Raw genomic sequence first — 27,173 nt, 5'->3', positions numbered from 1 at the left:
AAGCACCTTGCGGTCTCTCCCGGAAAACCAGCACCCATTCCTGCATCATGTCGATCCAACTTAGGCACTGAGGTTACCGGAGCGACTTCCACGTCGGCTACAGACTTTGCTCTATTGATTACGTATTAACGTCGTGCTCACAAATATCTACCGGTATCGCCTTGGCCGAACCTCGAACCCGTATTGTGACAACTGCGGTTCACCAGAAACCATCGAGCATATTTTACTGGAGTGCCCTACATACGGTCAAGTAAGAAACAACCTCGCACAGAAGATCGAGTGCCTCAACCACAGTTCCCTAACTTTAAAAGCACTTCTGGGACCATAGCCATCTTCCTTGTCTCAGCGTAAAGTGCTAACCGCATTATTTGAATATCTCAATGCCATCGGCGTCGCTGAGGTGCTATAGGACCAGAACATCCTTGCACTGTGCAACCGTCTATATCCTTTTCACGTGTCGCACTGACGGTCCCCAACACACACGCTATCTCCTTTTTTTCACTTATTTTATTTCCTTCTTTCTTCTCTCCCTTCCGCCTTACTTCCTATTGCAACTTTATTCCCTCTTTCCGTACCCCACAGAGTAGCATGTCGGCGTTAACATGCCGGCAGACCTCTCGGCTTTCCTCTTAAAAGAGCTCTCTCTTCTCTCTCGGTTCATGCGGTTATATATCCCTATCCCTCTACGTGAGTGCTAGCACTGATCGTCACGTAAAAAAATTTCAACCATATTTTGTAAATTTCACGCTGCATGTACAAAAAAATGCCGCAGTCTTGTTCTGTGTGCATTTTAATAAGTCCCTGTTTGTACAAATAATTTAATAACGCTGGAAGAGAACAGCGAAACATTTGCTTTCTGTAGGATGCGCTCGAAAAAGGTATTTGTCAAAATTCCGTGTTTTGAGTTTGTCATAGCAAACTCCTATTGTCAGGTCTGCGAGGGAAGGTTTTTGTCAAAGATTAGTCTGTACATTATGGCCCTATGGTATGAATAAATTTGGCGAGTATAGGCTAAATTCAAACAATAGAAGAGGGGTTTTGCGTGAGCACGGTAACCTGCATTGGCTATGTATCGAAGAGGCTTGTTTTAAAGCGCATGTAGGCGATTTAAATTCGTTGTCATGGTTTTTTTTTCCCAAATAAGGACGCAAAAATTGAGATGACAGAGGAAAAGAACATTATATATTGAATTTAATTTCATGCGGTAACAAGAATCGAAACGTTTTTAATCGTCGCGTTATTACCCGTCGCTTTGCAATATGTATACGGGTCATAACGCGATTATGTGCGCATTCCAAGGAATGTTATGAGAATGAACGCCATGAACCGCATGTTATTACTGGGAAGGTACCCCATTTATACAGCACGTCTTCGTTTGGTTTAGAAGAAAATTGCCTTTTTGTTAATATTTATTTTTATTGAATGTATTTTGCTCCAGGAGTGCAATTGTCAAGGCAATCATTTATTACGAAGCAAAATGTCGTAGTATTAAAATTTCAGAACAGTAGTACTCTGTCGACAGCGTAAATAACAAATATCGGTTTCGTGCTAATATAATAATGTTGTCAATATAAAAGTTAAACGGGAAGCAACCAAGAAAAGTTTCTTGGGGAACGCCAGTGTTTAGCCGTTTTAAAGAGGGAAGGGAATCACCCGCCACACATGGTTTGTTTACGTAATTTCAGATAAGTGACGGGAAGTTCTAAAAGTATGCACCGTGTTCCATACAGCTCCAGCTTTTTTAGCAGCCTGATGTGACTCAGGGGATAGAAGACCTTTGAAGAATCTCAACATGCACGAGAAATAACTCCATTTTCCCTAAAAGCTTTTTAAGTAATGTGCTTTTTGTTTAGCAAAGAAAGACCTGTCGACCTGGCCTTACGGAAGTCGTACTGAACGCTTTTTATTAAATTGAATTTTGGGGCGAATTTCTTTTTTTATCACACATCGACTCTTCCACGGCTTTTGGGAGCACCGAAAGAACTGAAATTGGCTGATAGTTCGAAACTTTGTTTGTGGTTTCTACTCAGTGAGTGGCAATTACATCAGAGTTGCATGCGTATAGGGAAGTTGCCAGTAGTAATTGCTAGGTTTTAAATATGGACGAGTGCAGCCGCTTTCATCTGGGGTGTATACTTAGCTTCCTGCCGAAGGGCTCGCGACTTGATTAGCCGTAATATTCTTTAATTGACGACTGGCTGAGCCGTAGCCGCAAGGCTTACAAGGAAGAAACACAGGCCCTCGTCTTCGCAGGTATCGAACGTACCAGCAGTACATCATGGAATCTCATCCGTTCAGCCGCTTCCTCCCGTTGACTGCCGTGTTTTTCAAAAGCCCCGCCAATGCATCCGCCGCCGCAAAGTTGGCACAAGGACTCGGCTGCGCAGTTGCCGCTTCCACCGACGTGATCGGAGTCGCGTACTCAGTCCGCTGGGACAGCGTTTGTTTTGGTTGTTCTTCTAATCCTACGTCCATGGTTCTTGCCCTCACACGAGCTACCAGAAGGAGACCACATCAAGTCCCAATCGCAGCCGTTCGGCGCCCTTTCTCGTCGCTTCCGTAATCACTGTATTCGAGAAGAGCACGGCTTGAACCCGTCGGGATTGTACCCAGCTGTGCAGAGACGCTGCGGACACGCGAACTGTATGGAGTAGAAGTACGCAATTTTTCACACGAGGTTATTAAACAACGAGCGTACACGGCAGCTTTGCGCAAATTGTGCAGACATGTTTGTTGAGACGGGTCTTTTGGCAGTCGGGCTAAAAAAGGGTGACGCCGGTCGAGGGGTTATTTTTTTAAACACTGCCTTATTTGATCCCATGCATTACTGGAGTTTTTAAACCGCTGTATTTGGTTCCATTAACAGTTTGGCTCTTGCTGGCTTGGTCACTCCTTTCCCGCGTTTCGATTTTTTACTTACATGCATCTTTTCTTGTTCCCATTACATTCAGGCCAAGATGCGTCAGGGTGACGTTTTGTTTACCGCTTTTCTGTGGTACTAATAGACCTTTTGTTTGACAGATAATTGCGATGAAGCACTCGAGAGAGAAGATAATAATAAATGGCACAATGATGGTGGGATTCTCGGCGGACAGGAGGACATGGTGGCGCGTTGGAACACTGCTTCGTGAAAGTTGCGTTGTAAAGGTAATCACAGCATGTTCTGCGCAAGAAATTATTTTCTCCGCTTATATCAACCGGAGAGAAATGTTGCCACATGATCCTCATGAGGCGAAAAATCCTCATCTTTGAGCGCCGCCCAGTGAGGACCACTAATAATCTGTTAAGAGATAGTGCGCAGCATTCCATTTGATTACGCAGGTTATTTTGATAGCAATTAATCTGGTAGCGCCATTATTTCTATAAGAGAATATCGCCAAACCGAAAATATAGTGCTCGGGAAAAGAAACTTTGTCTATTTTTCCAACCATCGCATCGCAGTGATTTTTTTCTCTTAGCCAGAGAAGACCTGGCTTATCAGCTTACGAATACCGGCTTATAGAATTTAACTTCTCTTTTAAGCAGCGCATTGTAATAACTACAACTTACGCTTTTGAAACAGGGAGTATATAGTCTCCAATAATTGTATAATTACAACACTAACGGGCAGATAGAAACAATCGTATTTGTGTCATGGTTTTTAACAGAAATTTGTGTGAAAAATAATATTCAGCACTTTTATGTGCATGCATGCAGTGTGAAAATTAAAATAAAGAAACCCGTTTCTTTTTTTTTTTTTAATCTGATGTTCCTAACTAGTCGGTACTGGGAGGGCTCCTCAGAAGAAATCTGCATTCTGAAACGAGGCGCTAACAGTTTTAACCCCAATGGCAGCTGGTGCAGTTATTACGTGCTGTTGAGCACGACCTCTTTGTGCATCGTGGTTGCGTCGTGCCGTCGCTCCGTAGCGCGGCACGTGCTGCCATACCGTCGTGGAAACCCACTAATCTAATAGCGACGATTTGGACGCGAAGTGGCGAAGTCTTGCTGCACTCCGAGTTCCGCACTCTGCCTCGCTCGTAGGGACCCCGCTCGGTCGTCTGCGGAAGCGGCGTTAAAAAATGCGCAAAAAGCGCCGGGCGCAGTTCTGCTCCTTGCGGCGGAGCGGAGAACCAATTTCGACGTCACGTAGGCCAAGGACGCCCGAGTTTCAAAGCAGGCGGCGGCGCGGCTAGAGCATCGAAGATAAACACGCCGAGCTCCTGAGGCAGTCGTCTTGCTCGAAAGCGCACGGCATCCAACATGCAAGGTGGGCTGTGTTTCCTTTTTCTAATCTGATAGCTTCAGACTATTTTACAACTTAGCTTGATGTCTTCAACAATTTTACGGTATGTTGCCTGCTGCGAAATTTTGTTATGGAACGTGGCAAGGCATGCCTTAATTTAGAATGGTTGTATTCTAGCTGCTAGTCGACAATTGTGGCAGTGTTATTTCCTAGGCGTGGAATTTCTTGTTTCCCCATAAAACTATTTCGCTTCCCCATAAGAGTATTTGAGAATTCTTGCTTTCCCATAACAGACATAACGGATGTTCTGACAGTATTTTTTTTCCGCTAGCCACCGGTGCTGAAAAAAGTGGCTGTTGGTAACAAAAAACAAAACACACATTGATTTAAATGTACAACTTCAGCCCGAAACTAGTTCGCAGAGTGCCCATGTCTATTCTGATTCTGATTTATTTCCGATTTTTGATTTATGGAAAGCGACCATGCAGCTAAAAATGTTTCGTCGTAAATCCTTTTCACTTTTCTGTAATACATATCGGTCCCAAGTAACCGAAAAACACGGGCAGCCTTCTCGAACATGATAAGTTATGAAGCTTTGAAAGCCGTAACAAATTGTCTGCTGGCCGATACGCACCACTTGAGTTTAGAAATGAGCACAGTTCAATTTTAACCCGCAGAAGATGAACTTTCTTAGGGCGCAAAGAAGTCTTTTAATGATGTCGTAGACGCTGTGCGGTTTTCTACGTTATAACTTATAACTTGTGGCTTATAGCTATATAAAGTTTAACGCTATAACTCATAGCCCATCTACACGTGAACTTCAAGAGAATGGTATAGCAATGGTATACAGAACAGCACCTGAGAGGCATGGCATGTTTGCAATGCCAGTAGATGCATTGGCGTATGTGACAGGTGGGACGAACCCCTTCATTCAGCTAACCAAATGCCGGCGTCTCTAAAGGTGGTTGCGAGAGTGATTAGGGGAGGAGGAAGCGAGGCGGTCGAGGATGAAGGAAGTGACCTCTGCGGCCGCCGTCTGGGGAAGCTCCACAACGCTTTATCAGCTCCTTCGCTGCACACAAGATAGCGGCCGCTTAATGGTGCTTAAAGCGCTGGCTGGCGGGAACGACAGTGGCGAGGCAACGGGTTCTTTAGAATTACGCTCAAATCGCAAAAAAGAAAAAAAAAAGTGAATAAAATAAAGTGCCTTCGCGACGCAGAGATCTTGAAACGGCGCTTCAGGAGGCTTCGAACACCTATCTATACTCGGTGACAACTTAAGAACGGCACCGGAAGTTGCCGCTGTGCCTTATCACCGTAGCCGAATGTTTCTCCGCGCGGCGCAAGTAGGGCGTTACTGGGAATATTTTGAACATGGCGTGAGCCGTTCCCGTGATCTTTTGGACTAATATGCTTATAAACGACTCCAGTGACGACAAACAAACTGCGTGAGACAAGGCAGACGATATCACGCATTCATAGCAAACCCCTTTCAAAACGCGCGCGCACTGACGTCATGGGTCCGGCGCTTTGGCGGAGTGATACACTACATGAGGTGGTGCCGTTCTTGAGTTGCAACCGATTATAAAATGCATTCTGCGCACCTGAGAGTGCCAGTAATTAAAAATGAATGTAGCGTTGTCATTTCAAAACAGAGACGGAGGTGAATGATCTAATGAGCTGTGTTCGATGGCCGCTTAGGACGCTTAAAAAATGCCGTCAAATGCAAGGTCTGAACGCAATGGAGGTGAATGTTCACATTTGAAATATTTTCGCCCTCTGCTGTTGGCATTTTGTTCTTTTCCATTGTCCTCTTTAATTTCTTTTGTTTTGTAATGATATCTGGAGCAGATACTGAATCAATGTTGCTAGAATGAAGCGCACAGCAGCGAGCCATGTGAAGCCATGAATAATGGTCAAAGTAATCACGTCAGCTTGAACACGAATGAGGGACATACGAGCGAATGAAAGGACGATTTAATGACGTACACTCAGGAAAAATGGAGAGGAGATTTAAGGAAATAGTGCAGATAATGATGGGGTAGCGGTTTACACGTGCCCTGCCCTCCTGTGCAGAAAATAGCTCTTGGCTATTAAAGCTGATGACGGGACAAGGAGCTCTCGTGAGGAACGAATTTGTAAGAGAAAACACGTCAACTAAAGGACGCCGTATGATTTGTTTGAGAAAGTTTATTCACTTATCAAGTGACATTACTGATGGTAGACTCGTAAAGTTCCTTCCCAGTTTTTAATTGCGATGGCTTCAATTATCTACCCATTTTAATTAGTTTCGTTTTGAATGTTAGTGCGCGTATTTCACGATATCAATCATTACAACGCGGAGGAAGTTTCTTATTGCCTACATGCCGGCCTTCCAAGAAGTGACGTCATAACCTAGCGTAATGAAATGAAGTCCCGCCATGCTTTTTGTCCTTCCGTCATTAAAAAATTACCATTGAACGTTCTGGTCCATAATTAGAGTCCGTATGGTCATCAGTTGTGCGACTAGGCCTAGGGCCACTTCAACGCAGCGCTAGAGTGCAGCTTGACAACACTGTCGCGCACTCCTGCAACGACAATATGCCTGGCCTGGTGGGTTGCTCATCTTGAGTTGCTTGGCTGGAACCAGAGTTGTACGTAACGCGTTACAAGTACAGTACAAGCTCGTTAATTCGAACTCGGTTAATATGAACTTCCGGTTAATTAGAACTCACGCCTGCATATTTCAATGGGGGAAAATTCACCATAATTCGAACGCGTCGGTATCCAGAACGGTTAATTCGAACTGGGATCCCCTGGTTTCCATCACTCCTCGCTCAAGAAGTCGGCCCAGAGTGATCAAAATATGTTTCAGATCCAAGCCAAACCAAATTTTATGGAGATGCAAAACAACGAAACAGAAAAACAACAGCGTGGCGCGCGGGCTACGTTCCTGCAACAGCTTATTTCGCTTCTGCAAGGGGCGCCGCGCCACCGGCGCCAGTGCTCCGGCGCAAGCCATTACTATTTATGAAACATTGTTCACGACATCACTTGCCACAAACGTGCAGTAGCGCCTAATTCGCAGTGACGAGTCTAAAGGTGGCTTCTTTGCGTGCTGCCCGCGCATTGTGGCGCGATTTCCATTCATTGTAGCGCCTGCCCGCTAATTGGAACTCCGCTTAATTCGAACAATTTTATGTTCCCCTTCGAGTTCGAATTAATGAGCTTTTACTGTAATCGATTACATTTTCTTGCAATTTTGTAATATATTCGATTGTTTTTTTGAAACGGTAACGTTTTGGGTAATTCAATTGCATTCTTTTGTAATATCTACCGGTAATTTAATTACTTTTTTTTCTAGAATCAAGTTGTAACCAGTTATCTACGGTAGTTCTCGACCCGAAAAATATGCGAAAGCTCTTTAGGCACCTTCCGTCCTGTCAGATGTCGCCGCAGCTCACCTCCCATTACACCCAACTCGGCAGCGTCCACACAGCACAGAGCGCGCCTGCACGACAGTGCGCCTCTCACGACAACGGCAACAGCTAAGCGCGATCCTTCATAGAGGACATGGAAACTAGGCACAGTGCAACCACGAGCTTGCGCGCAAGGTGTGCCTATGTTATAATACCGCCCTTCCCTCCAGCGCATGCGTTCAGGGAGTGTTCAGTATAGCAGCTGGCCTCTTGACAAGAAAACGTGGAAAAATCAGCGGCGACAACTCCGAAAAACAACTCCTGTTAAACGTTAACAACGTGTAAGTCTATATCACGGAAGCCACAGCAAGCCTCCCAGCCTTCACGGATGCCTCCAGCATTCTCTCTACCACGCAAGCCACAGTACTTCATAGTAGTTTGTGAAAACTTGTGTTATTGTATTACGGCAATAAAATTTTGAAGGAAAGTAACGCAAGAGAAATTGATTACATTTCTATAATTGCTCAGCTACTTTCCTGTGGCTGTAATTTATCACTAATAAATTACATCTTAAAGGAAGTGATTGTAATTGTAACCGGTTACTTATTTTCTGTAACGGGCACAAGTCTGGCCGGAGCCTATGATTTCCTTCTCATGTCATATAGCATAGGCCGCTCATTCGGTCTGATTGAATAAGTGGTTTGGTTCGTTTCCTGTGGGCTGGTTCATTTTGCATTAAGTTAGGTCGGAATTAAACGCCTTCGATGAGAATATATATTCGATTGAATTACGGGTCAAGTTAGACGTGGCATGCGGCGGCCGAAACACCGGGCCTATATAATGTGGTGCTGACGTTAGTATGCAGTTAAGTGACACCTGCTGCGTAAAAGTGACGAAACCCCTCAGACTACTTACCTGCTAGCACTATTGCAATGGACTGAAAATTGGCTGTTCTATACATTATGTATTTTTAGTTAGAATTTGCCTCTTCTTTATCGTTGTATACATGGCGTTAATCTAAACCCATTCTTAAAGGAAAAGTTATGTGATGTGTAACTATTCGTGCATAAAACAGAAAATGACAGCGACACTAAGCTTCACTCAGCATTCCCCTCTCCCCCCTCCCCCAATCCCCAATCGCAAATTTTCGTTCTACTTAAATGGCAAAAATATTTAGCTTATGACCTACCGTTAAACTTTTCAACTTTCTGAATAATAAAGTCTCCCGCTGGCAAAATATAAGCATGGGTTCATCTCCTACCTTCACTGCGGTTTTGAAACATTTCCCCCGCAAAATTAAGCAATTAAATAAAGCTTTTGTTATGGCTGGAACAGTGGAGAGGTATAAGAAGACGCGAAAGAACACCGCCTGGACGCCTTGCAGACGAAGCATTACGAGCGCAAACCGGAGCTCCCAGACAACGTATTGGGGTCACTGACCACTTAGGCGACGGCACTGTAGCCACGGGCGAGTGGCCGCGACAACAAGCCAAGTGACGACTTCGGGTTATTGCTTCTCTCTATATCTATACCGAGCAGAAAGCGCTTGTCGGAGATTGAGGAGCATGTGGCTGTACTGTTCGAGTCACTATGTAAACGGCAGCGAGCCAGTAGAGAGATACTTTGCCGCGAAGCTTATCGGTTTGTTCAGCGATTAGCTGTTACCTAGAGTGTACTGCCTGCTCATCTGCGCGTCTATAGTTGTGAAACTTCGCATTGTCATCTACACGGTGTGAAGAAAGGCAGCCACGTAAATTTTGTTGAGGTGCGTCGAAGGAAGCAAACGATGTAAGCAGCAGTGTCTCCGCGCTATTCCCTGTTCCACACGCAACCGATTTTAATCATCTTTTCCTCAATTATGCTTGTGTTTAGACTCAATTTTAACTTCCAGTTTAGCTGCTACGAATTCTTGGGATTGCGTTTCGGTCTTATTTCGTAAGAATCTGGATCGAAGCTGTGAGGTACAGCAGCTTAGAATTTGTTATATGACTTCGGACACCACCCCCAAGCACAGAAAACAGTTGCATTCGCATAAATAGCCAAGCAAGTGGAGGGGAGCGCAGCATTTCAGGTAACCTAGTTGGTATGGCATCAGACCGGTATTCTGATGGTCGTGGGTTTGCGTCCCACCTTGGGAGCATGTTTCACTCCCATTCCTTTCAGTTCAAAGAATAAACGTAGTTCAACACGAAGAACGGATAGATTCCATCCCACTAGCCTTCTTGGCAATCTTGACTGCTTGCCTTTCTTTCTGTACTTATTCAACGAGCCCCTCATTTCCCCATTCTGACACCTGCGCTCTCGCTATTTTGTTATGGATGAGCTTTACTGAGACAATACTACAATACATGGAGTACTTCATTAAAGCGTAATCGTCAAGCGTTTTTTTAGCTCTTACAGTCACCCCCGGAAAAGAACAAAAAAGAAAACAGAAATATGAAAGTAGTAACAAATTACGCGGAAATCGCTCAAGTGGTATTATAAAACGGGCTTATAGCTAAGCTTTCTGTAGCTAAGCTTTGAGACCGGTGGCGAGGCAGTGGAAGTGGTAAGCAAATATATCTACTTAGGCCGTCTACTCCCTATATCTACTCCCCGGATCCTAACCTTGAGGCAGAGAAAATTAGAATGATAAGAATGAGGTGGGGTGCATTTGGTAGGCATTCTCAGATAATGAATGGCAGCCTACCATTGTCCCTGAAAAAGAAAGTGTATGACAGCTGCATATTACCGGTACTCACGTACGGGCCAGAAACTTGGGGGCTCGCTAAAAGGGTTGAACTTAAATTGAGGACTACTTAGCGAGCAATGGAAAGGAAGATGATAGGTGTAACATTACGGGACAATAAGAGAGCGGAGTGGGTCAGGTAACAAACAGGTAGAAATTAAGAAAAAGAAATGGGCGTGGGAGGGGCATGTAATGCGAAGGCAAGATAACCGTTGGTCATTAAGGGTAACGGAGTGGATCCCTAGAGAAGCCAAGCGTGGCAGGGAGTGGAAGAAGGTTAGTTGGGCAGATAAGATCAACAAGTTTGCGGCGATAAAGTGGTCGCAGTTGGCACAAAACCGGAATAATTGGAGATCTATGGGAGAGGCCTTTGCCTTTCAGTGGGCGTAGATAGGCTGATGATGAGGATGGTGACGACGACGACGAGGTCGATGATTAAAAAGAAGATGATGATGATAGCTAAGCTTTCTAAGCGTATCAGTCCGTAGATTGACAAACCACCCTATTCGCACCAACAGGCAGCCCGTAAGAACTAATACAGGCCTAGGAAATTCTGACTGCCGTGTGCAAAACGGAAGCCTCGTATTTCTCTTAACGTGGCGGTTCCTATACGTTCATTTCGCAGCCTGCCGGAGGCTACTCTTTTCCGGGCTCGTGCGTGGTCGCAGCGCCTTCAACAATGGCATCGGAGGCAACGGAGGTGAGTGATCCAGCCACACGAGCAGTCCAGCTCAAACGTAGAAACAGGTGAGAAATTAGGTTGTTTTCAAAAAAAAAAAAAAAAAAAAGCCACAGAAAAGGTATATCGGAATAACAATATGTCTGTCATTCCTTAAAATTTTCTGTAAATTTGGACCTTGAAAGAGCTCTCTCGACACTTTCGGTTGTATCTACATGTGCATGGAAGGACGCTAAAGAAACCGGTTAGTTGTATTTGATGGCTGGAAATGCAGGTTAATGTGCGCGAAATTTAAAGTGCGGGTGAACATCCACAAGACATTATTCCTGTCTGCGGAAATCGCCCGAGGGAACTTTCACTAACGTGACCTCAAAAGTGACGTGACTCATATAAGCAAACTGAAAACCCGGTTTCTGCGGTGTGCTGATATGTAAAAAAGTACGTATGATAGCACCCATTTCCACTGATCTGCCAAACAACAATCCGCTTTAAATGAAGCCTTGCACTTTATTTTTCTCGAACACGCCAAGGACGCTCAGAATTGTGGGACACCTGTGTTCTTCGTCAAGAACACAGTTTTACGTATCCGATTCTGCTCATCTTGTTAGCGCTCGTAAGACACAGCAATTTGCAGTTTCGCGCACTAAAAGTTAAATCAATTTTTTTTTCTTCTGACAGCGATTAGCCAAAACCGCAAGGGTGACAAAGCGTCACAAAAATCTCGTTTGCCTCTGTAGAAACTTACGAGCTGTGAAAGCCGTGTGGAACAATTTTGAACATTTTTGTATTAAATATCCCGCACAACATTAAGCACAGCACGAGAGTTCTGCGAAACTACTAAATAACGCATTACACAAAGTGAACTCGCACGTTAAAGCCAATCAGGTCCGACAACCGAATTCTAGTTTCCAGTTAAGAAAAACGATTCCAACTCAGTCAGGTACGTTACCGTCCCTCTCAGCCCCAAACACAATACGCGGCGATCGCGCAGGGGCGGCTGCGGTGCGCACCATCACGTCGGACCTGGCGGAGATGGACGACGAGGAGAACGTCCCCAAGCCCAGTATCCGCAAGGTGCACAAGGTCAACGATAGCACCCTTTGCGTCACCTTCTCGGACGATACCAAGTGCCACTTCAACAGCCTCTGGGTGAGTAGAGCTCCAGCATTGCCAATGGACTTGGGGTGCGCGCCACTCCAAAGTAGCAGGTGTTCCGTAGCGCGTTCAGCATCTCGCCACGAGACCAGAGATGCCAGTCATGGAAAGGATGGAATCCGCGCCCGCGCGCCCGCAAGCACGCTGCAGGGTGTTTCGACAATAAATGAGCGCCTTTAAAGGGACCCTGCAACACTTCTCTCAACTTTTTTTGAAATCTTAAATGCTTGCAGAACGTAGTCACCCAATACATTCAGTACTTAGTAGATTAGAGGGTCACGAAGTACCTCAGCCAGAAATTACTGCTCTATGCCCATCAGATAATTTGGAAACTCGCTCAAAAGGTTTTTCTCTCTTTCCTTGTCTTGATGTTCTTCGACGGCCCGAATAACGTCAGTGAGGCCATGTAGCGGCTGTTGGCCAGTTTTCCTTCCGTTCCAGCGATGAACGCTTTCGATGGTAACTTTAAAAATAAAGCCACAAAAACAAAGTAGAACAGGGAGGCGTATCTGGTGCGACGACCAAATTAGGCAGTGCCGCTCCGCGCTGGCGATAACTGTAGCTTTCGCGGTGCGTCCACACGCGAAGGAAAGAGTGAAAGCGTTTGTCGAAAGTGTTGCAGGGTCCCTTTAAGGGGCCCATGAAGAGAAAATCCAACCTTGTTAAATTCGAAAGTACCAGTCTCTGGTAACTCGTGTTTGCTTTTACCTCAGGGTTTTTCGCTACCATTTTTAACGAGTCGCTTTTGTGGTTTGCTGTAGTAAAATTGGCCGCGTATCTGCTAGCTTAACTGCAAATGTCGTCGAAAGACGATAATCGTCTGCCGCCCCTGCCACGTGACTCCTCCGCTCGCGCCCCTCACGCTCTTCCTCTCCACTCTCGCTCCTCTCGTGATTAATTAAGTGGAGGATTTGTTCAGTGCCCTTCAATTTTCCCGCTTTGGCCCTGCTCGCGCGCAGGCTGCTGCGAAGCACGCTTCCTTTTTTTTATCTTGTGTTTCGTGCTCTTCCTGGAGTAGCACGAGCTGGAGCTCAGTTCGTTTCGTGATTGCTATACGTGGCCTCCCCTATCTCAAAAAGCTTATTCAATTAAATTCAATTCGTCTCTCACGAGCTAGAACCTCTCCACGTCATTTTTAACGGGTTGTTTTCTTTTCTCACTATCGCAAAAACACACTCAACGTGTATACTTAACTAAAAGAACGCGGGTACGTACCGGTTAAGTACTTGTATTTTGACTCACGTGTGCCTAAGGCTTTCTTTGCATGAAGCAATGGGAACATGCATGACTTACGCCAGCAGTTTTAATAGTCTGGAATAGTTCCGCCGATTTATAATTATTTTTAGAGAATTGTTCCAAATTTTGGCTGGGGGGGCTGAATAGAGGGGCAGACAGACATACAGACAGACAACGTTTTTAATAGCCCAGGAAAGGCTATCGTCTTTAAAAACCAATCCCGCGTGTATTCTCAATTAATGAAACCTCTGGTACTCTCGGTTATGAACTTATGCTTTTCCTCAAATATGCTTGAGGTTTCTCTTGAACTGTATGATATAAGCAGGTTTGAACGATGCCAGTGGTTTCAGTAGTTTGTAACAGTCGTGCCTGCCTACTTCGTGTTCCAGCATTCTTTCACCGTTTTCTTGAGAATCAAGTGACAGACAGACGTGCAGACCAATTTTTTGTACACTCAGGTAGCTCATAAAGAACTGTCCTCTTTAAAACAAAAAACACAGTCTTCTGTGCACCGAATGTGGCAAACTATGCACCCAGAGAAAAAAAAAAAAAAAAAAAAACGCCGCCGCTTGCACTATAGTCGTGCAAGGCTGGAGGAACAGCAGAGCTGGCGGCCTCTCTCAATCCATCGGAGACCCGGTTGTTGCACCTCGTATGGATTTCAGAACTTGCAGCTGAAAGTTCTTTATGACGGCAGGCCTGGATCGTTTTGTCCTCAGGCTTTCGCATCTCTTGTAAAGTGGACCGCGTTTGCACTCGCTAGAACCCGCGGCAACTGGCTTCGCGAACTCGGCGTCTGTAGCGCAAGCTCGGCGTCTGTGCTTCCCACTTCAGGCGCGAGTGCACTTGAACTGGCAAGGAGAACAGCACGCCAGAGATCCCGCCGCGAACGCTGGGCAGAGTGGTCTCGAAGGTCGAGCTGGCCGACACCGGGCGCTCCTCAAGAGGCCCACGCTCACGTGCGCTCCGTCTTTCTTATCATTTATTTATTTCAGGAATACTGCCAGCCTTACAAAAGGCCCTCGGCAGGAGTGGGTGTACATTGTAACACGTACAAAAAGAAAAAAATCTATACAGTCAAAACATGATAAGTAATGCAAGTTGGGCACAAGCTGCAGAAGGACCAGGGGATTGCGAACAAAAACAGTGCGGGAATGCAAAACTAAAGAAGAAACGTAACAGTGTGTTTGTTTCTTACGCGCGCAGTATCATACACGCAAGAAAAGAACGATATGACGGAGTAGACAGATCCAAAGAAATAGGTGCGCAGTCTTCTGCGCACACACATAGTCTCGCACAAGAGGCGGGGCCTCGTCCTGATAATTACGACACAGGCGGTGAACAGTCTTGTTATGAATATATCAGAAAAGAAGCCCAGGGGAAAGTAACCAAGAAAGGCAAAGTCTCAACCAGCAAAGATAAACTATGCCCTACAATGAAAGAAAGTATAAAGAACAAAGGCATAGCAATTTTGCACAAATTCAGCGGACGCTTGCTTTTTCAGAGATGACATAGATGCATCTACCGTCAAACATTCCATGACATCGGGGCAAAGCGCGTTCCATTCTCGAACAGTTCGTGTGAAAAACGAGTTTTTAAACGCGTCTGTTCTGCACGAAAAGTTGATCAGTTTCTTAGTGTAATTTGACCGTGTCGGACGTAATGTTACTGGTTGTATGTAGTTAAGCTTGCTAAGTCCTAATTTATTGTGGTAATGTAAGTACATAAATTTGAGCCTGTCCCAGTACCGTCTCAACTGCAAGCTTTCTTATTGGGCACTTCTCAAAAGAGCATTGGGTGATGTATGCCAACTATACGAGTTGTAGACGAATCTAATGGCCTTACGCTGCACGCTCTCTAGTTTGTTAATGTTAATTTGCGTATAAGGGTCCCAAACAACCGACGCATATTCAAGTATCGGAAGGATGAAGGTTTTATAAGCTAATAGTTTTATTTCCGGGGTCGCTTTTGACAATGACCTTTCTTGGTATTTTTTCCGGTAACGCTGTACGGCGGAACCGGTAGCTTAAACAGCTCTGCTGTTAAAAGGAAACTGACTGGTCATGTGAATCTCGGGCGTTCCGCAAATGTCTGTCGTGTACTATTTCACATTGCGCAGCTTCGCGACAGCTGCACGTGCTCGGCGTGCGTGCATCCCGCAACGCGGCAGAAGCTGCTGAGCAGCGTGAAGATCAGCCCCGACATTCAGCCGCTGTCGTGGGCTGTCGAGGACGGCGAGAAGCTGGAGATCTGCTGGCCACAGGCCTCTTCGGCGCCACCCCACTCCAGCACTTACTCCTGCGACTGGTGAGATGACCAAACATTGCAATTTTGGGCCACTTTTGCGAAGGAACGAAGTGTTCACGAGAAAGAGGTGCTGTCTTTGCAACAGCTTTTTTGAGAGAGAAATAAAAAACCCGCGTATAATACGAACCCGCGTATAATACGAGGTGCAATTCGGGGACAGCAAAATCAGAAAAAAAGTTTTCATCCGCATATAATGCGAGGTAAAGAGCACAGAAAACATTTATTTGCACTGCAGTTACCGTTCAGTCATTGTCAGTTTTCGCTGGCACTGTCTCCCGACGTCCGTTCAGTCATCGTCAGGTTCGCTGCCGCTGTCTCCTGAAGTCGCCTTGTCGGAAATGTCTTCCCACACAAAGTGGTCCTCAGTGCCATCAAGGGCATTCGAGATGCCGCATTTCTTAAAAGAGCGACTGACGAGCTCCTCTAGGATGCTAGCCCACGCATCCACGATCCTGCCAGAAAGCACCGCTGGAGAAGCCCGCGTCAGCCATCCGGTAGCTGTCACTTCCGGGTCTCCTGACCTCATCCACTCTTGGTAGCAGGACCTGATGCAGTCTTTGAAAGGCTTGTTGATGCAAGCGTCTAGCGGTTACAGCTGGGATGTCATTCCTCCTGGAATGACAATGAGTTCGATGCGGGGTTCGCGCAACAACTTCTTCACGGAATCGGCCAGGTAGCAGGGAAAGGCGTCCAACACGACCACTGACGGGAATCCCCAACAGTGCTCCAGGCCACCGACACCACACAGACTTTATCCAGTCAAGCGCCAGTTGCTTTCTCCACCCACGAATGCTGCCTTCGGTAACGCCGAACTGCCGTCGTGCGGCGAAATTCCTGATGGTCTCGGTACACTTTTAATTGCAGCCGAATACTGCCTTCGTGCAACCGACATCGTGATAGACTTGCGGTGAACGTGCCGATCCTTCGCGTAGTCAAAACAATCAAAATGGCGCCGTCTGAGAGAAGCAGCAGCCAGCTAACGCCACCGCAAGATGGCGCACCCTCCACTGAAACCGAAACCGAAAGTGCAAATTTTCGGCTGAAAACTTTGGGATCCACATATAATACGAGGCACAAATTTTACATAGTAAAATGTGGAAAAAAACCTCGTATTATACGCGGGTTTTTACGGTACACGCCGGAGTGGAATAAAGGCTGAGATGTGTTGTGATGTCCGCGATGTCGTGGGCTCGTGTAGGAAAAATACTAAAAATGCTTTTGTACATCAAGTTTCTCCGCACATTTTAAAGACCTAGCCCCAAATTACTTCGTTACTTTGCTCCAGGTGCATTTTCAGCGCTTGAACCCGTCTCGGTTTCGGAAGTGCATCAAAAGTGCCGCTTCGGTGTCTATTTTAGGTGCTCATTATTGTTAAGCGCGTACGGTTAATTCCTCAGTTATTGTTAAGCTTGAGTCCCTTGAAAGTGTGAACACCATGCTGTTAGAAATGACAATGTGGGCATTTTGTAACCTCTGACAATATAAGGCTTGTAGTAGGTAAGAATTTAAGACCTGCGTTCAATTTTTATTGTCTTGTCAATGGGCTCGGAATAATCTACGAACATTCCTCAGATAAAAAGAATGTTCGCAATACGTGGCCACGGTGCATTCATTCCGATATTTTGCGCTCCTTTCTTCCCCCGCTACTTCTGTCGGAAATAAAGGCTGTACCAGTTTGCGAAGCTGTTCGAGAACAAGGACGGCGATCCGCCCGAGGTGTCCGACCTGTTCTACACTAACACCAAGTCGTCGACGATCCTGTGGAACAGAGAGGAGTTCGAGGAGAACCCTCCCGAGCTGGACTACAAGACCTTTATGGAAGAGCGCTCTGGCCTCAAGCAGATGGTCAAGAACATCGTGAAGTACGGTATCTCCGTTCTACATGGTAAGCGTATCCTCCGAGGTCGTTGAAAGACCTCACGTAGTTTACCAGAAGCGCCGTTAAGGGGGTGAAATCTCGTGTGGTTCCAATTACTTCAGACGCTAACTGCTCTTTATTTCTTGACGCAGTGCGGAACAGCAGCTCGGAGACACACTTCTGGCTGCTTTTGGCCTTAGTATATAACTTCATAACAAAACTTGTTGCTGAGCTAGTTAAAACTTCATTTTTTATGCTCAAGTTTTAAAAAATTGAGAAGTCTGTGCATATTCTGCCTTGTATCTACACCAATATATTGATCAGTGCTGACACGGGGTTCAGGTTCTTGGTCTGTATCTGTGTCCCTTTATTGAGGACATGCGCGCCTTCGAATGTGTCGTAAGCAGTTTCACTTGACTTTATCACCGTTAACGTGCGCCCTCTAATGTGCCATAAAGAGTTTAACATCACTTTATCACCTTTATCGCGAGCATTCTAATGTGGCCATAAACAGTTTAACTTTACATTATCACTTTCATCGTGAGCCTTCGAATGCGTCATAAACATTTTGACCCCGCTTTATCGCTTTTATCGAACGTGCGCGCGAGAGAGATAATGATAGAAAAATCAAGGCGCAGAACAGCACGCATCTGGTTGGTTAAAAGGCTCTGTTTATCGCAGTAAACATATGTCTAAAATAGGTTTAAGTTTAAAAAACTTGGGCCTTGCTGTAAACGCGGAGAAAATGGCTTGGCCACTAAAATAAAAGATTTTCGCTGTAACCAAACCGCATTACTCCGCAACACACACACTCTCTCTCTCGCTCACGCATCACACACACGCATAGGTGATGGGATGTCGTAAGCCCCGAAGGCCACCGATGGAGTTGATTTGGGCATTGACGAAGATTCAATCAAGCCGCAAAAACATCTCATCAATTCGTCCGCGACGGACGAACGCTCTAACTTTTCGTTTGAATTAGTGTATCGCGCGACGGGAATAATTTTTCACAAGCCTTAATTGATACTCTATTGTGATGGCTGCTGTCGAGCAATACGAAATTTTTTTTGTAAAGTCATCAATTCCATTTGAGTTCAAATTCTGCTTGCCACACGGGGCCATTGCGGAGCGGCGCTTGAATGCATCCCCTTCTCTACTATGGAAGGCCTGAGCGTCACCCGCAACGCATTTGCAGGATGAAAAGTTATTAGGAGTGCCGTGACGTCGTGTCTTTCCTCGTTCCGAATGCAGGCGTTCCTCCGCACGAGGACGAGTTGGAGAAGGTGGCCACGCGCATGGGCTACATCCGGGAGACCGGTATGGGTCGCGTGTTCGACGCCACGTGCCAGCCCGACGCCCACCGAGGCTCCCGCTTTCACCAGCACACCGAGCTGCCCGACCGGGAAAGCGCTCCAGGTACGCCCCCGTCTTGTACCAGCAAAGAACAAGTCAAACTCGCTCCCCAGATACGTCTATCCTTGGTAGCCGTATCTTGGCCTTGGTAAAAATCATTATTAGGAGGCACTGTGTGTGGCGCCTAGCAACAGGTCGGGAATTTTATCCCCGGGAGTGCGGCAATAAAATTCACGAAAACACACTGCATGTTTTTTGTCTGGCAGATGTCATATTAAGCCACGTATAAAACACAATCTCTGTGATCAAAATATTTGTGTCGAGTGGCCGAGAGCTTAATGCAATATATCAACTTCCAGTGCGACTTTATGATTTTTCTGAACCAATTATCGTTTTAAAAATACTTGTTGAATCTTTTCCTTTAACGAAAAAAATAAAACAGGCGCATTTGTGTTGAATTAACTGCATATGAATAAAAAAAAAATGAAAAGCGATCCCCACGAGTGTTGCTCATGCCGTTACAAGCACACATTTACTCGGTCACCCAAGACACACACCGATAGTGATTTGCGTACTGAAATGCTTACTGAATAGAGTTCTTCATGTGAAAGTAATTTTATTCAATGGGCGTCAGAACTCTTTATGAAGAAATATACTTCCTCAGTGTGCCTTTATGTGAGTGCAACAGTTGCACGTTTCTGGTCATGATGATGATGGTGATGGTTAGAGGCTCCCCCTTTTGAGGGCTTCGTCCACAACTGACTTGCCTGTTTTATTCAAATTATTGCTATTCCCCTATCAAATTTTATCAAGTTGCTTCCTCACTCTCCCCTCATCCTTCCCCAGCGGTTCTATTTTTTATCTCTTCCTCGCATATTTTCTGCCCTCGCACATTTTTTCACTCCTCCCCCCCCCCCCCCCCCCCCCGCCCCCGCTCCTACCCACTTTCTCCACCTCCGCTGTACTAAGTTCTCATCTATTTGATGACACCTCCTTCGTACTTCTCTTTTACTTGATTTCGTGCACCACCAACCCAGCCGCCTATTTGTCATCTCAATGGCACTGAAGTTCAGGCTCCTCCTCACCCCAAATACCAAAGCCTCAGTTAACCACGTGTCCTCATTGTACCGGCGCGCTTGGATATTTCTGCAGTCCATGACAATATGTCCGATGGTTTCCTGATCCCTGCCTCAGCTTAAATACATTTAATCCTATTGCCTATATTTCCAGTATCCCCATCCCCATGTGTAGGGCAGACAACTCGACAGTTTTCTGGTTAACCTCTGTACCTCTACGGTTATCGCTGAGACCAATCCTGTCCCAACTGCCCGTCTCCGTGCGCAAATGTTGAGCGCATCCTTTTCTCCTACCCCGCCTCCCAACAGTCCCCTCATTACCCTAACCCTCCTCCTCCCAATGGTTGGTGGGGTTGGCGTCGGTGGCCCTCGTTGATCAGCTGGCCATGGTTCTTCTGGCGGAGGAATACCAATAAGTCTTAGTCTGACCGTAAACAAAGTTTTTCTCTATCTCCCTCTCCCTGCCTTTCTTGTACTGTTCCTTCCTTGCTTCCGTCCTCTCAGGCACCCCGACCGTGCTTCAAAGAGCACTGCACTGCCTCGCGTGTTGCCATAGAAACTTTCCTTCCTGATTTCCAGCCATTCTGTGCTGTAGATCTCCAGAGTTTTTTTTTTTCTTCTCTTTGCTCAATTAGTCATCTCCCCTGCGTTTACCTGTTTTTGACTGTATTGTAACCCACTTTCGCCTACCGCCTTTCAGTACCGTTTGGTCAGTTGCCTGGTCCTCCGTCTTCACACCGTATCCATGCCTCTCATAAAGCAGTGCCTAAACCCTTTCGTGGCCCATTAGTCGTCCTGCATGTCTTAGATCCAGACTTCAGGGGTCTTAAAGCGTCAAGCAACACCTGGGCTATGAGGCGCGCCGTAGTGGAGGGCTCCGGATCAATTTTGAACACCTTATAGATATTTAACGTGCGCCGAAATTCCGACACACGGGCGTTTTCGCTTGTCGCCACCGCTGCCACCGCCGCCTGGATCGAACCCGCGTCCTTGGGCTCAGCAGCATAACGCGTGCCTCCATTGCCTCAACTGCACCGCTTAGTTCGTAGTTTTGCTATGGGCCCGTAGAGCCAGCCTACCCATCCACCTCTGATTTACCTCCAGGCCTGCTTGGGTCTCTGGTTTTCATGCACGGAACCGAGTTTCCGAAGCTTCATTACGCCTTTTCAAACTCCCCTCACCACCTCATACTTGTTGTGAGGTGGCGAGCCCTCACCGTAGAGCCCTCACCACAGGGATCTATGTTTCATTATAGTCGCATTCCATCTTCCCTTCTTCCTAATTATAGCGGCCACCGCCACTTTGTTGCAGTACTTCGAAGCCCCTTCCGTGACTGCCGTAGCAACTGGCGACTTTTTGCATGCTACTTTACTGACTTCAGCTAAGAAGCAGCACGATTTCGCTCATAATTTCTGATGGCACTCCCTGTTACAAAAAACACGAAACAAATGAGAGCGACCTTAACTTGTCTCAATATATAAACAAGGAAATGCTGAAAATAAACACACGAAGGTAAAAAATTAAGGTTAAATGGATAACTTGGAATTACTTGTAGTCCCCTCCCTCATTTTCTTTTCAAATGCTTTCTAACCACTGAGATGGCAGTGCTCCTCTATATTTTTCGTGTAATTCTGTAGTCTACACAAACCTGCAGCTACCAGCAGCAACTTACTCTTTACATGGCTTTCTTGTCGTTTAGAAGCCCTTGTTATGAGATATAAGAATCCTGTTGGTCATCGATTGTGACCGGTGCATGTTTTGAACGCGGGAAAAACAAAACAAAACAAACAAAGCAATGCGGGAATATGGTTGTCACTCAGACATATTCTACTATAAACTTTTTTATCGTGTGCAGGTGTGAAGCTGCTCCTGTGCTTATCGTCCGACGTGCCGAAGCAGACACTGAGCGGCACACCCAGCAAAGGGAAAACTTTCTTCGTGGACGGTTTCTACATCGCCCAGTGGATGAAGTACAACCACCCGGAATACTTCAGGCTGCTCGTGTCCACGCCGGTCACATTCTCGTACTACGACTCGCGCCGTGGGGTGAGTGGATGTTCTTGTTAGCTTGCTTGGTATTTTCATAGGGTTGTATGAAGAAGGCCAGCGGTATGAATAAGATCAGCGGTCGTCTCACCGCTGACCTTATTTGATTCTTTATGACTTTGCGATCCTTGAAGTACCAATGCACTTCGTACGTTTATGTTACGAGTTACCAGTACGCTAGCGTGGTATGCCTGCCAACATAATCACCAGATAAGTTGGGACGATGCTGCTATAATAAGGTACGAAAGGAACTTGGTGTCACGGCCTTTTCTCGAGTCGATAATAATTCATGTTATGCCACATGCTATCAACAGGTCTAATGGAAACTGGCCTGCAATCTACTCGCGTTCACTTCGCCATATCTTGTCAATATAAATTGACTACAGGCCCTTGCTTGCGCTATCGTGATCAAGGAACGCCCATAGGTTCTGAGACGCTAACACCGTTTCTTGCTTGGTCAGTGAAAGCTATTTCATTCATCAGCACAAGAACTACCATATGTTCTAGATTATAGAAACACGCATTTCTAGTCAATTGTACTCAGCCCCTTCTGATATTATGGCCAAGAGAAAGTAGAAAAAACTGAAGGCCGTTTCACTAAAATGTTAGGGGGTGACAGTGGCGTATGGAAGTACATCGGTGCGTGCACCATAAAGCTTCGATATGAAAAGTTGTTTTCCTTTGGAGAGAACGGGCTCTGCAGTCACGTTCAAAAAAGCAGTGCGAGAACATGTGTGATTGTTAGGCGTGAGAACACCTGCGTTAACCAGAAAAAGCACGCTAGCTTTTGAACTGCTCTCTTATTTCAGCAAATACCATGTTTTAGATTGAACTACAATCGGATAGTTTCGTGAGGCAATCGGCTCTTGGAATACGTCTATGTACTTATAGTTTTTTAAACCACACATTTACCTGGGTGTAGGCAGGTAGATTTTTCGTGCTCAGCTTTAGGTCCTTTCTTTTTTTGTTTACGGATGTTCAAAAGCACCACTTTTGTGGTGTTCTTGTTGCATCTAGTTGTAGAAGATGCCGAGAGCGAGGTTGTTGGGATATTTTACAATTTTTGTGTTGTTATTTTGAACATTGATTCACAACATTCCGCAATAGGTTAACGAAGCAGGACGTGTTGTTTGAAAGTACAAGCACAGAAAATATTTTAAAGATTTTATGAATATTTTCGTATATAGCATGAAATTCCTGGTAACTGGTATTATGTTATGAAAGAGAACGTCACTTTAACTAACCTAACAAAATCAATTTAGACATTCCGGCAAGGGACGGCCATCCTTGTTACAGGCCGGTCCCAGGCCGCAACGTCGAAATAAATTTTTTTGTGTTTTACAAAGTGGCATTCTTTTAGTATGTATATACATATATATGAAACCATTGCATCCATTTTCTGTAGGTGTGGCTGCGAGACACGTTCCCTATAATCAGGACAAATAACTACGGCAAGATTAAGAAGATCCACTACAGCACTTTCTCTATGAGGCCACCACTGCTGTCGCCCAGCGAGGCTACCAAGTTTTACGAGGCATACGGGTAAGTGCCAGCGATAGCTGCATGATTTTACAACCATAATCAACACAACCAAATCAAAACATTCAAAGGCGTTGGAGCTCGGCAATATGGAAAGTTGGGCGAGTTGGTGTTGATTCATCTTGAAAACAGGCACGGAAAAAACGTTGACCAAGAAAAGAAATGCACAGGACGACGTGCTTTATTTTCTTTTCTTGGTCAACGTTTTTCCGGCGGCTGTTTTCAAGATGAATCAACACCAACTCGCCCAACTTTCCATCCGGTTAAACTTCATTTCTTGTACAAAGGGCTCATTTGAATGTTCTAACGCAAGCGCGTCGTCCTGTGTATTTTTCTTGGTCAACGTTTTTTCCGCGCACATGTTTTCAAGATGAGCTCTGCATAAAAACTTTTCAGAGCCTTTCAGTTTTTTTAACGTTGATATATCACAGGGTAAAAAATAAGAGTTCCGACATTCCAGTTTACTGTGTATCGTTTTTCTTATATACGCCGTCTTATGAAACCTTTGCTCCTGCATGCAATGCGTCGTAGATTAATTATTGACTAGTATTTCGGGCAAATGCACGGCTCATCTTTTAGTTTATATTTCAACAGTGTGTCGAGATTTCAGCGCACATTAAAAATTCCTATGCGGTCAAATTTAATTCGGAGCCGTCCACTACAGCGCGCCTCTACCACATGTGTAGCTATATCCCCGGTGTAGCAATACCCCAGGTGTAGCTTTACCGCAGGTGTAGCTTCGGCACATTAATACCCCAGAATTTGAATTTTTGATTAGTTTATATTTGAAATTGTACCTCACATACAATTGATCAGCAATTATCTGTACCACTTGAGTTGTTGGCGGTTAAACGTAAGCAACCTCGTTTCTATGCGTTCGCTTTTATCCGTCAGGTAGACTTCCCAACTTAAGAAAATGCAGGCGCTCGGGCTGCAATTTTCCGGCTGCATATAAGTCGGAAAATGGCGCGTGTAACGCACGCACGCTCCCAAAGACAAAAAACTGGTTAATTTTAGGCACCATAAAGTAAGGAGATTGCGTTGCAAAACTGCTTCGTCAAGCTACCTCACCTTTATTGGATTTTGTTTTCGTAGCGCGCATTACAAGTTAACTCCAATTTAACAAAGCCACTGTGACCCGTCAGTTATCCCGTTAGGTCGAAAGCTTTGTCAATTGGAGAAAGCACTAAGCCCATACGGAAAACTAAATGCGAAATCACAGCTTGTTTGTTAATATTCAAGTTCGTAAAAAACTGGTTTCGCACAATCAAGGTTCTCTTCACATACCGGTGCTCATTCCGACCGCCGTGTAATTGGAGAGTTGACGACGCTGGTAGATTTCGCAATTGCCTGGTTTCGCACAATCAAGGTTCTCTTCACATACCGGTGCTCATTCCGACCGCCGTGTAATTGGAGAGTTGACGACGCTGGTAGATTTCGCAGCTTGTCTATTTGTTTGGCCGTTTGGCTGCGTTCTTCCAATGACTTATTTAACCTGCAATTTACTGGCCTGGACGGCGACTTTTCGCCAACATTACGCTGTGGAACGCTTCGTGCTTCGAAACACGTACAAGACAGTTGGGTGAGGAGACGCCGGCGATGGCGTTTTCGCTCAGTGGTCCGTTTATTGCTTTCACAAAGGCCCCCTAACCGATCATACTTATCCATGGGTTAAATTCTCAGAATTCTAGAGAAACACCAGTGAGAAAAATTTGGTCTTCTCGTCGCGTACGTGAGTTCGATCGAACCCAGGACATGAAAGAGGCACATTGCTCAGTGCGCTTAGCGTGCATATGACAGGCGCAGCAAGGTGAGCCCGCTGTGCACAAAGACACTTGTAATTCGAGCGTCCTCATAGTCGTGTCCCTTTCTCCGTGTGCAGTATGTTCACCAAGCGCATGGAACAAGAGTCGTCGCAGTACGCCTTTCACCTGGCACCCGGAGACCTGGTGGCCTTCAACAACAGGCGCATCTTGCACGGCATGAAGGAGCTGGACCCTAGCCACAAGGACGTGTACGTAGCACATCAGCTGTGACGTTATCTTTTCGAACGCTTGTTACGTTCGGCAAACATGTACGTGACCAACAGCGTGGATTCTGCCATTTAAGGGCGAAGCCCCTTAGGGGCTGGGGCTGTTGGCGTCTCCTGTCGTCGACGTAATCGTCGTCTCATGTAGACACGGTGCTAAAGCACCGGGACACTAGCTTACGCCTCGCGCTAGAACTCTTCGTAACGCGTACTAAAAAAACACTGGAACACCCGTTCGGGCCTCGCGCTAGAACGCTTCTTGCTTCAAAGACACGAGACTTTTAAAGCAAAGCTGTATACCTCCACCCCCAACGGTTTCATCTCCGTTGGCAGAAACGCCGAGGTGCCAATAATACACCTATACACTGCATGCTTCGCTCCTCCTCAGGTTTCACATTAGTGGAGATGGCGCAAGAATTTTTTTTTTTTAGGTGGCGGCACAAAGTAGGAAGGGATCATCGGTTTTTATATGGGTTCTGTATTTTTTATGGGACCCGGAGTTTATTCCTAATGTTTCCTCGAACCGCAGTACCAGAAGCGTTGTGTCGCATAGAAAGTTGTTGGATTACGATTTTCTGAAAAACGTTGAAAAAAAAAATGACCACGGCGAATCTTCTCAATAATTTTATATGGCCCAGATTAACATACAACTTACTTAAAGCACGAAGTGAGAAGGACAACCACTTGAGCGGAGAGGCATTATGATGTCGTCTAAACTGCTGACGGTAATTTTATGTTTCCTAGCGGAGGAATGTTAATGCATAAATCATATCTTAGAATTATCATGGCGTGCAGTTCCGCTATCTTCGTGATGACGCAATGCTTACCAGCCCGCAAGGAATGGCTTTGACTCATTCACTCAGCATTCAGTTACTGACTCAGTTTTTTCACCCACGTTTCAGAATCCTCCGGGGATGCTATATGGACATGGACGAGATTGCGTCCTTGTACGAGAAGATGAGGAGAGATGACGACCCCTGAGCCAGCCATTGTTGACCACTCTTCTGGCAATAGTTCTGGGAACAGCGCTATCGATGGCGAAGGGCATCAGCGCTGTCTTCAGCAATGTACATAGACAACTGCGAAGAATGTTATCTTGTTTGTTTCTGAAAGCTACTATGTTTTTATGGGAGTAATAAAGTCGAACGCGTTATAAAAGCGCCATAAAGTTTTGGATAAGACTGCACACACATTACCATTCCCGCGCTGGACCAATATACTTCTTACGCTGCTTCAGTTAAGCGCTAATTGAAAGCTTGCACTTTGGGACGCAGCAGACGGTTACAGGAAGTAAGCGGGGCAAATATTACTAATATGGCTGTCTTGTTATTAGCTCTCTGCTGAAGAAATGCATAAAGCGCCGTTTCAGTAAAACTCATCGATCAGCAAATATTGATTTCTAGCCCTAATGTTCGATCTATTTCAACTGAAACACAAATATGCGGCCAGTTCAAAATTATGCAGCTTGTACAGTGGTTTCTTTGATTTGTATGCCCAGAGAAGGCTTCAGCAGTCACTGGGCAGACCGTAACTGCTCCTGCCAT

The 27,173-nt window shown here is 45.7% G+C and overlaps 1 protein-coding gene across 2 annotated transcripts in view; it reads left to right on the top strand.

Annotated features, from left to right (window-relative positions):
• The window catches only part of LOC144178827 (gamma-butyrobetaine dioxygenase-like), a 64,629-nt gene extending 37,832 nt beyond the window's left edge, over positions 1 to 26,797 (top strand). The window contains exons 1-10 of one of the 2 annotated variants that reach the window (XM_077706957.1): positions 4,095 to 4,249; positions 10,977 to 11,051; positions 12,022 to 12,179; positions 15,541 to 15,728; positions 17,393 to 17,613; positions 18,838 to 19,002; positions 21,871 to 22,061; positions 23,467 to 23,603; positions 25,483 to 25,614; positions 26,532 to 26,797. In XM_077706957.1, the coding sequence (XP_077563083.1) occupies positions 4,243 to 4,249; positions 10,977 to 11,051; positions 12,022 to 12,179; positions 15,541 to 15,728; positions 17,393 to 17,613; positions 18,838 to 19,002; positions 21,871 to 22,061; positions 23,467 to 23,603; positions 25,483 to 25,614; positions 26,532 to 26,610 (1,353 nt within the window). In that variant the 5' untranslated portion in view covers positions 4,095 to 4,242 and the 3' untranslated portion in view covers positions 26,611 to 26,797. Of the gene's footprint in view, positions 1 to 4,094; positions 4,250 to 10,976; positions 11,052 to 12,021; positions 12,180 to 15,540; positions 15,729 to 17,392; positions 17,614 to 18,837; positions 19,003 to 21,870; positions 22,062 to 23,466; positions 23,604 to 25,482; positions 25,615 to 26,531 lie in introns of those variants that run through there. The other variant, XM_077706956.1, reaches the window with a different exon arrangement.
• Positions 26,798 to 27,173: the final 376 nt, after the last annotated feature.

The sequence above is a fragment of the Haemaphysalis longicornis genome, unplaced genomic scaffold (genome assembly GCF_048455015.1).
Source record: "Haemaphysalis longicornis isolate Haplotype H1 unplaced genomic scaffold, Haemaphysalis longicornis Haplotype H1 scaffold_4, whole genome shotgun sequence".
NCBI classification, from domain to species: Eukaryota; Metazoa; Arthropoda; class Arachnida; order Ixodida; family Ixodidae; genus Haemaphysalis; species Haemaphysalis longicornis.
The sequence above is the reverse complement of the archived record's forward strand: the minus strand, read 5'-3'. Positions and strand labels throughout refer to the sequence as shown.